Raw genomic sequence first — 10587 nt, 5'->3', positions numbered from 1 at the left:
ATATCAAAGAATATAACTTCACATCCACAGCATAATCCGAAAATGGCATTACTCAATCATCTGGACAACCCTTCAATCATCCTCCATTTCTATTTCCTTCATATTGTCATTCCCCTTCACCCAAATTATTAATCAAAGAGCCCGTTCTCGATTCACCCAAATTATTGCACATACTATTAGGAGAAAATTGTACATACATACAATAAACATGATATGCAATTCAAACTAGCTTTCCTCCACCACCTATGAATGAAGCGTTTACTTTGCAACTTATATAAATGACTAGACATCTAATATTCGTTGCACTTCTACCTTGACGTGATCTTAGATTGTTGTTCTCTCTTAAGATACACACGCCACATATAAATGCATTCACAAATGTGTGTCGTACATACATACAGACCTATGTGTATACACGCATTCAAAGATACGTTCTTAGGGGGAGCTCAAAATAAGAAATTAAGATCCAAAAATAATTAGGAACCAAATGAACCACTTTTTAACCCCTTGATCATATTTCAATTAAGGCTTTAGACTCCCACTCTTCTACTCCATATACTGTGACTGCTCATTTTGTCCATTTTATAATCCAACGGCTAAAAGTGGTTTCTTTAGTACCTAATTATTTACGGTTCTGATTTGAACTAACCCGTACATACATGTCTGTGTGTGTGTGCATATGTATAATTATATCTACTCATACACTATAATTAGTGCGTATGAATTAAAAAATGGTTAACTTGAGCAAAGATAAGTGCAGGTCTATGCTAATAGAGAGTTTTAAAAAGAGGTGGATCAAGGAATTATGGAGAGGGTAAGTAAGCATGAGTTAACGATTAACATCGGGGTAAAAACTATCGGCGAGCTAAGAACCAAAATCACCTGATTGCAGGACAAGTTTCAAGTAGTATCAACACACTAAGACCTAAATATCAATCCCAAAAGGACTAAGCAGGTTAGTCTTTCAAAAGGCCCAGGGCCTCTTATGGGGTGGTCAAAAGTACCAGAAAATTTTCACACAATGCAATAAAACAGAGAACATTACAAAGTGTCAGGTTTGGAATTTGATCAAGGCACAGGTTCTTTGGAAATCAATAAAACGAAAGCTTGGTAAAATAGTCGGGACGTGGTCTTCTGGTTCGGTAGTAGTCCTCTTAAGAAAAGCATGTAAGGTGGGCCATTCTTCTGGTTTAGGCAGTTGGAGGCTGGCTGGCTTCAGGCTTCAGCTGTTTTATAGGGAATGGAAAGGAAACAGGGTTAACAAAAAGACTCGGTTTACTGCACACATCAGCGTAAACTTGCTACTACGTCAACAACTAAACATAAATATCAGCCGATTCAAAACCTAAATAAACAAAAAACCAAAACCGACCTGCGCGCACAGAGTCCTAACACTTCAGTAGTTATAATCCCTGCGCCTAGAACCAGGGTTGTGCCTTGAACCCCTGCCAGCAATAAAATACGCAATTGTAGTAATAACTTGCATCAGTATGCAATAACAACCTCTATTGCAATAATATACTTACCCAGAACTACCGCTGCGTCCTGCAGAATAACTACCATAAGCTCCATAAGCATCACCACCACTACGCCCCTGAGAAAAAAATTACAAAAACAGACTCTTAAGAGATAAAGACTAAGGCATGTAAACGAACCAAACAAACACGAAAAAACATGTTGGTGTTCGTCCGTTTAACTTTAACCGAACAAACGAAACAATCAAACACATACAATTGAACAAACTAGTTTTCTTGTTCATTCACGAACGTATATGAGTGAGCAAAAATGAACATAGATGAACGTACAGACTTGTATAAAACCAATTAAAAGCAAATGTGAAAAACAATGTGATGGGCCTAAAAGGCTAGAAGTCATTAAAACTAGATTAAACTGTAAGGAGCGTAAAAAATTATATGAATATATTAACAAATAACAAACATGAAAGAACGAATATACAAGAATGTACACGAACGTTCACGAAAATAAATGAACGAACAAGACATGTATCCATGTTGGTTCGTTTAACCAAATGAACAGCAATTTTGTTCATGTCATTTGATTTTCAATAAATAGACTTCCCACCGAACGGTTCAATGAACATTCACCAGTTGATTGATATATGAAATGTGAAATCCATTCGATAACAAAGTGTGACATGTTAGTTATTACTTTGATCATTACAAGTAAACAAAATTCCGTTTACCTGCAAGCCACCATAGCTTCCATATCCATCATTAGCTGGCAAATCATTATGACCCCGCCCATGACTTCTAGAATCTCTATGGTCATACTTTGGAACATCATGCACATCAGGGGCCACAGGAAGATAAGGAAGAACGGGAACAAATGTCGACATTGCATCTTCTCTATCAAACAGATTTGCCCTCAAACGTGCAGTAACTTGTATAAGTGCATCCTTAGAAAGATCAAGCTCTGCAGAAATCTAAAGCAAAGGGTTATTACTGTGATGATAATGAAACATACATGTTAAATAAAGCAATAATGGAATTATGGAAATGTGCATATTTTGCATGCTTACCTGTACCATCTCATCATCATCCTCAGCAACTTTTGGAAGGTGTTCTTTTGAAAGAATTCGTATATTAGCTTTGCTGTTTCTCCTGATTTCTGTGATTATTGCTCCTCCTTTCCCGATAAGACATCCAATCCGAGAGCTTGGCACGAGCAACCGAGTAGTGTATGATATAATACCTGAATCTCTTTCAACTCTCTCACTGCACCTTGGTTGCAACCGTAACGCAGCCTCAATAGCTGGAGAAAATGCGTCTTCAAATACCTATACATAAATAAATTGGTCACAACAGTGGCCGATAAGCCAGTTTTAGCCCCCCAAAACGCCACATTGTTTGGTTTTACCATTATAGCTCTCATTTTTGGCACCCAGTTTCAGAGTATAGTTCTTGGCCAAGAACTAAAAATCCGGATTGGGGTCAGGCCCATTGTCCTCATTTAAATAAAATATAGAGAATTGCATGTAACCCCTTGTAAACATCACTAATAGCATATTTACCCGACCCAAAACTACATATATACCCTCCCTTGTTGAAATTTCACGTAACGACAAAAATACCCTTTCAGATTGAAAAAGAAAAAACTTTCAAAAAAAACTTTGCCATTTGTTTTTCATTTTGATCATCACCCATATATTTTTATAAATGTTACTCCAAAAGCTTGTGATAAAGAAGAGTAGATTATATATAGGACAAAAAAAAAATTTTGACGGAAATATGATGCCCCCCCCCCCCTCACGTTTTTGGCATTTTTGGGTTTTCCTTATTTTGATGAGTTGGGTGTTTTTGAAGAATGAGTGTCTTTGTGATAAGGCAGCTGACAAGGCACGTTTTTGAGTCTCATAGTTGATTTTCATGATTTTAATCATTTAATGTAATCTTACCTCTCTTGCTGAAATAGATATTATGCAATCATCTGCTTCCGCCTTTGAACTATCCACATTGATTGTTGCACCGGTTTCCTGCCTAATTTGATTAATTGCAGCACCACCCTTGCCAATTACACCACCAATGTTTGCAGTAGGACAGATCAAACGAAGACAAAACTCCCTTGGAGGTGATTCACCCCGTGGGCCCGGGTAAAAACCGCCTTCACCCTTATACCCACCATAACCGCCAGCCGCTGGAGTCAAACCCATGATTTGAGGTGCACCCATAAGTGAACCACCCGACGGATAGACATTAGGCGTTGCAGAAGAAAGCAAGTGTTGTGATCGTGACGGGTTATCATGAAGGCGACCTGCAATTTGGAAAAGTGCTTTCCTTACATTAGAGGACTCGCCAGATATCTGTATCATGAAAGTAAACTTCACAGTTTAACAAAACAATTCAAGCAAAAAAAAGTAGGGTTGTAAATGAACCAGGCGTTTAGCTGACGACTCGTAAACTGTTTGGTAGGAAGTTTGTTTTACGTTTAATAAATAGACTAACACGAGCACAAACAAGGAATTCCATTCGATTAACCAAATGAATGAACATGAACAGAGGTCGTGTTCGTTCACTTGCGTTCGCGAAGGCTTGGTAATGCGTTTGTTTATGTTCGTTCATTTATGTTCGTTATTGTTAGTTCATTTGTCTTTGTTTATGAGCTTAACGAACGAGCATGAATGAACACAAACAAAATCATTTCCTTGATGAACGAACACGAACAAAAAGTCTTGCTCGATATGTGTCCTTGAACCATTTGTCTGATAAATGCTTAACGAACAAACATGAACAAGCTCTCGTTTGGTTCATTTACAGCCCTAAAAAACAACTGTAACATGTATTCTGATTTACCTGCACAAGTTCATCAATGTTTAATGCACAAGCGGGAAGATGATTATCCTTCACAATCCGAATCTGAGAACCAGTATCAGACCGTATACCTTGAACCACCTGTCCACCTTTCCCAATGATACACCCAATCTGATCCGATGGCACAAGGAGCCGAACCGTAACTTGTGGCGTTTCTATTTCATCATGTTCCATTTCCAAATCAGCAGCTTGGTCATCAATAACAACTCTGTCATGCACTTTGAACAGAGCGTCTGTTGCAGGACACACGTGATCATCATCATCAAAATCATTTGTTTCATCACTTGTGCTGTGGATAGTGACCACACGTTCATCACACCCAGGCACCGAATCACCAATTCTAATCTTGGCTTTTGTCTCGGACCGCAGCTGTTTGACAATATCCCCGCCCCGTCCCATTATGCTTCCTATCTTCTTACTAGGGCATAAGTAGCGGTACACTGTGTCATCTGGACCTATAGAGTTGAGTCCTCTGTCATCACCGTTGTTACGTCTCTTGTTTCTCCCGTGATCCTTGTAGTCTGACTGAGAATGCGAACGTTTTCCATGACTGTTTCTTGATCCAGCCATGTTGCGGACAACGGTTCCTGTTCACCGGAAGGCGTTCATCACAGAGTAAAAATTATTCATAAATACAAACATTTTGGTGATCATATTACCTTAAGCAATCATTTACAAAAACATGAATCAATCTTCACGATAAAGTCTAATCAAGTGTATCCAGAAAACTGAAAACCGTACATTATTGAAAAGTTGGGGTGTGCACGAAACCGAAGAAACCAAACCGAATTTGAAACATTCAGTTTTGATTCTGTTTTGTGAAAAACCAAAAAAACCTAACAAAACCGGAAAAAATGTTAAATTACTATTTTGTTGAATCGTTTGTGTTATAAACTTGGATACCTGTTTTATTTTAAATTAATCTGTCATGTTTTGTCGATTTGGATGCGATTAAATCTTTTTCAATGTATTAGCTCTTAATTAATATTATAGCCCAAATGTACATTACATTATTCTATTAGTTATTTAACAAAAACATTAAGCACAATTTCAAAATATCACCGATTAAATTTATTTGGCTCGAAAACTATTAGCCCGATTAGCAAAACCGAATCCAAAACCCGAAAACCCAAAAAACCAAGACCGAATTCAAAATATCACGGGTCAAGATCTGGGGCTTAAAACAGTAAATTATGGACTTATCAATTTAAATACTAGGAAATTAATAGGTGCAAAATATACAATAAATTTGATAATTATAATTGAAAACAACATCTGGAATGAAATTGGTAAAGTAATATAGATGTATGCATGTTACAGTCTCAATCTGGATAATAAAATGACATCAAAATCAATTCAATTCAGAAGATTAGGAATTGATACCTGCTTTGCGAATTGCAAGTGAGAGAGGCGTAATTTGAGCAATTTAGGGTTTGGATCCAATTCACGATTTAGATTTATGTTATTGTTATCAATCAATAATAACAAAATAAATAAGAGACTACCAACTCCTCTCAATTTATTACACACACCATGAATAACTCTTCAAATTAAAAATATATCATAATTAATTTTAATTTTAAAATATAAGAAATTATTGAAGAAAGTCAAAACAATCGGTCGAGAAAAAAGATGCATTCTATTTTTAAATTCAAAATTACACTAAAAAGCTGTCCAACAATTTTTAATTAAATAATACTTTTATATCTTTGTCTGGGGATGAGATTTTTTACAGAATACACGTACCCATTTAGTACCTTTACCCATACGTGTCTAAGTGCCTACTAGGTACATGTACCTAAATTTACCGATTTTATGTACGATTACTTTCAGGTATATATACCGATACAAGTACGGATATTATAGGTATTGGTACACGTTTAAGATATGTAGGGGCTTTATTATGTTTCCAACACTCATGACTTAATTTTCAAGCGGGATTTTCAAAACCTAGTATGTATGTATGTATATATATATATATATATATATATCAGTTGAATCAGTTATTTCTTGATCTATATGTGTATTCACACCCCAACCTACGACATAAATGTCGGGGGCGCGAACTATTGGTTCACAGCTCATAAGACACTAACATACAATATTAGTGAGAATATCTAATTAATTTAGTAAATTCAAATCAAGTACACATTGTTCAAAATAGATTTTTAATAAAGACAAAACAAATATAATAGTAGCATCTTGTCTTTTTATTAATAACCTAAAAGTCAAATAAACTAAGTTCTTCAATAACTTCAAATATCCAAGATAAACATCCTTCAATATGCGTAAAAATAGGTTTGTTAATGTAACATCCCGAAAATATCCATACCAGTTTTGTCAATTTAGGAAGTTGAGGGACTAGTTAGTCATTTAGCTAAAGAAATATGGGAGTGACACGTGTCTTATGACTCATCACCATGAAACGACATATGTCACGTGGTGGCAACACGGAAGGACACATGTCAAGATCTAAAACCATGTATCCTCTTGAAGTGACATGTGGTTAGTGACTAATCAAGTTAGCATGTCGCATGTCAACACCATAAAGCACGACTCATCACAAGAGTGGCATGTGGCGAATAGTGGTGATTGATGGTCTGACCGGGGATGGTTATAAATAGTGAGCATGGGTTCCTCATTTGTGGCATCCCGAACACCAAATCACTTCCACTTTTTCGAAGTTCATGCCACCGAGTTTGAGTCCCTACACCACTCTAGAGTTTCGACGTTCCATACCCCGACACCATACGTATAGTTGAAGTACTACCCATTCGTCCTTAAGCGCTATAATCATTTTAAGGTAAGAATTATGTTTAAGATATTTCAACTCATAGCTTAGATCATAGTCGATGGTATAGCCTAAGCCTTGGAAAGTTTATAAATATATTTAAGCTTTTATATATAACGTTTACAAAAATAGACGTTTCTTTATTAATAAGAAACATAAAGTTTTTCATATAAAAGTTATTGTCAATTGATGTTCTTCTAGAGGAAGAAACGTTATTTTGTTTATATATATAAAAAAAGATAATTATAATTGATTAATCAGAAAAACATGACGTGCATGTAGTAACTAAAAGGTTGACAACACTGGTAGTCGAGTCTTTTGTCTAAGGAAAGTAATTCGTATAAATCCTAATCAACCACGGGACCTGTTTACTTTCCTGGAGAGCTTGATGAGAATGTTCGAACCTATTAGGGCAAAGCATGCTACAACAAACGTCATACAAACCAAAAAGCTTTAGGTAAACAAAGTAATAATTCTGAATAAACACGATTTCTCCTAAATGAAGAGATTTGGAAGTTAGATGATTTCTTCTACAAGAAGAAACTTCAATATTAAAAAGTAGAATTTATAGACTAAATATCTAAAGTAATATTTTAACAATAAAGTGTCCAATCAAGGTTTAAAGTTATTTAACCAGACTAAAGGTCTGAAGCTAGATCATGATCTAGATAAATTATTAAACTATTATTCTCGAGCTATAGGTCCGAGGTAATCGTTCATCAAATACAGAGAAGTTGTTAATTGAGAAACTCTTCAAAAGGTGAATACGCCCTAAACTTTTACAAACTCTTTTAGAGTCATAATGTTGGCATAGTATTTACGAATCCTTAAAATCTTGTGTTACAATAATAAGAAACGAACTCTCTGATTAAAAGTATACATGTGTCTGGATCCATTCATACATGGTGACTCGGAGTTCCCCGAGGCCCTTCATATCAGCAAACATGCCTCTGGAAGTCTACGGGACTGTTCAGAGAAATTATATTGTGTATATGATTAATTGTACATGTACTTAGGGTAATTTTATCCCAATTGAGTTGGGTGCCTAATGAGTAGTCACAAATGTATTATTGTTGATTTCACAAAGGTATTGAAAAGATTTTACAACTGAGTCAGCGTAATTCACCAGCTGTGTGCTGACGTATTTCTCACCCATTTTATAGGAAATCAAAAAGGTTAGAACAGATGAGCAAGACAAAATAGAAGATTGGAGATATAGTCATTAGATGTTATCTGATGGCTAAGATATTCCATTTCAAATCTATACTCTCTAATAAAAGGCTACAAGTTTTGCCACTTGTCACTCCTACATTAAACATCACCCTTTTTAACAAAATAAAAATAGTAAAATAATAGTTATCATTCTTAAAATTTATGCATCAAATTTGTTAATTTAATATTTACTTCCTTTTTTTTTCAAACATTTGATATTTATAGTTATCTTTTACTTTAAAATTGTTTTTAAAGACTACTGTATAACTACTGTATTAATAGTGTTTAACGGGTTTATTGTTTCTTGTATGCTGATTATTTATTAAATATTATATTTTTAAGAACTACTCGTGTAGTATACGGGCCTCAAACTAGTATATTGTAAAAAATTATGTTTTCTAAATGCATGAATCCGAATTATCAAACAGGTATTTAATCCCAAGTTTTCAATATTTAAGAGTTCCGTTGAAAAGAATATATGTTCTCAAACATGTTTTGTAAACATTAAACGGGTATTTTAACCCGACATTTTATAAAAGAATATTTAATCTTAAAGATTTCCACTATAACAAACTCACAACTCTGATATATTTTCAAAACATATACCAACTAACATGTGTTAAACCTGGACATGTTATAATATTATTTAACTTATCTTGGGGCATAAATTTTGGATTTGGGTTAAAAATAGTCCATGTAATTTTATAAATGCGAGTTTTTAGCCGTTTTAAGCGATTTTATAAGTTGTTTGGCGAGTTTGAAAGTTAAGAAAACATCAATTAAGTTTAACCAAGTTAAATACTAATAAATACAAAATTTAAATTATTCAAAAGACCCGAATTACATTCCGAGTTGGGTTAAACATAAATAAATTCAAATACCAAAAACCCAAGATGTTACATGTATATTCATATATTGTATATTCATATATTTTTATTTTATGTATATGTAATTGTGTATATCATTAAATAACATGTATTAACTTTCTCTCTTGTTTTTCTATAAAATTAAGGAAGCAATAAATAAACAAAGAAATGGAAAATGAAAAATGAAAAGATGATTAGTGAAGATTATACGAATGTTAACTTTCTTTGCATAAGTTAATTTTTTTTAAACATTTTGATAAAAAAAATTGGGAGACTTTGTATGTTTTGAAATTCATTAATTGATTATGAATGGATTTTATGTTATGGTTTATTTCATTTTTCAATTTTAGTATTATGTTTTGGTTATGCTATTACGGTTTTGGTAATGGTATTATAGATACTTTTTTGTCGGTATTGTATGGTACCGATACCAAGTTTAGTGGGGATTTTTTTAAAAGAACAAAGTGGTACCAAAGTGAGCGTCGTACCCAAAAGTACATGTACCCATACCCGCATCATAAAATTGGGTATGGTTACCCAGATTTATAAATTTTAGGTACGAGCACTTTCGGGTACGGTACCGATCTCATCCATGCCTTTATCAATATATTTTATCTCGGCTTCTGTAATATCCCGGAAATATCTATACCAATTTTGTCAATTTAGGAAGTTGAGGGGACTAGTTAGTCATTTAGCTAAAGATATATGGAAGTGCCACATGTCCTATGACTCATCGCTATGAGAAGATATATGTCACATGGTGGCAACACAAAAGGACGCATCTCATCACATAACAACTCATACCCTCACAAAGTGACATGTGACTAGTGACTAATCAATATGAATGCCACATGTCAACACCTTATGACATGACTCATCATCAAGAATGACACATGTCGCATGGTGGTGAGTGACGGTCCGACCAGGGATGACTATAAATAGTGAACATGGGCTCCTTATTATGGCATCCAAAACGCCAAACCACTTTCACTTTCTCAAAGTTCGTCCCACCGAGTTAAAGTCACGATGCCACTCTAGAGTTCGACGTTCCATACCCCGACACCCTACGTATAGTCGAAGTGCTACTCGTACAAGCTTAGGTGTATAAACTCCGAATACATGTATAAGGTAGGGGTTCTGCTTAAGTTATTATTTTATTATTATATTACGTGGCTTAGACCCTAGTTGGGGGTATAGCCTAGACCTTGATCAAATTAAAAGGTAATAGTTAAAATAATATTTCTTTGTAAGTCCCGAATCTGGATCACTATAATATGATATCAACTAAACGAGTATTGGTGTGGAATACCAACACTCGGTGATTCAAGAACACGAATAAGAACAGTGAAAGTAACACGGAATTGCTTCAAAACACACGTATATTATTGAA

The 10587-nt window shown here is 34.8% G+C and overlaps 1 protein-coding gene across 1 annotated transcript; it reads right to left on the bottom strand.

Annotated features, from left to right (window-relative positions):
* Positions 1–1001: 1001 nt before the first annotated feature.
* On the bottom strand, positions 1002–5794 carry LOC143588296 (KH domain-containing protein At4g18375-like). Its single transcript, XM_077069341.1, has 8 exons — positions 5712–5794; positions 4311–4915; positions 3416–3820; positions 2540–2797; positions 2204–2443; positions 1527–1594; positions 1373–1445; positions 1002–1226 (listed from the first exon to the last, which is right to left on the bottom strand). Exons 2-7 carry the CDS (start codon positions 4896–4898, stop codon positions 1397–1399), a joined length of 1608 nt encoding a protein of 535 aa, XP_076925456.1. The 5' UTR covers positions 4899–4915; positions 5712–5794; the 3' UTR covers positions 1002–1226; positions 1373–1396.
* Positions 5795–10587: the final 4793 nt, after the last annotated feature.

This window comes from Bidens hawaiensis, unplaced genomic scaffold, assembly GCF_021521415.1.
Source record: "Bidens hawaiensis isolate Kalapana, Puna unplaced genomic scaffold, B.hawaiensis_p1.1 tig00036303_1, whole genome shotgun sequence".
In the NCBI taxonomy this organism is placed as follows: Eukaryota; Viridiplantae; Streptophyta; class Magnoliopsida; order Asterales; family Asteraceae; genus Bidens; species Bidens hawaiensis.
The sequence above is the reverse complement of the archived record's forward strand: the minus strand, read 5'-3'. Positions and strand labels throughout refer to the sequence as shown.

What these genes read in the sequence shown, in the direction of transcription:
- LOC143588296 (XM_077069341.1), bottom strand. Translation starts at nt 4,898, where the DNA reads ATGGCTGGATCAAGAAACAGTCATGGAAAACGTTCGCATTCTCAGTCA. An exon ending in ACATTGATGAACTTGTGCAG is followed by an intron (nt 3,821 to 4,310) that starts GTAAATCAGAAT and finishes TTCATGATACAG; the next exon opens with ATATCTGGCGAGTCCTCTAA. An exon ending in TATCTATTTCAGCAAGAGAG is followed by an intron (nt 2,798 to 3,415) that starts GTAAGATTACAT and finishes ATTTATGTATAG; the next exon opens with GTATTTGAAGACGCATTTTC.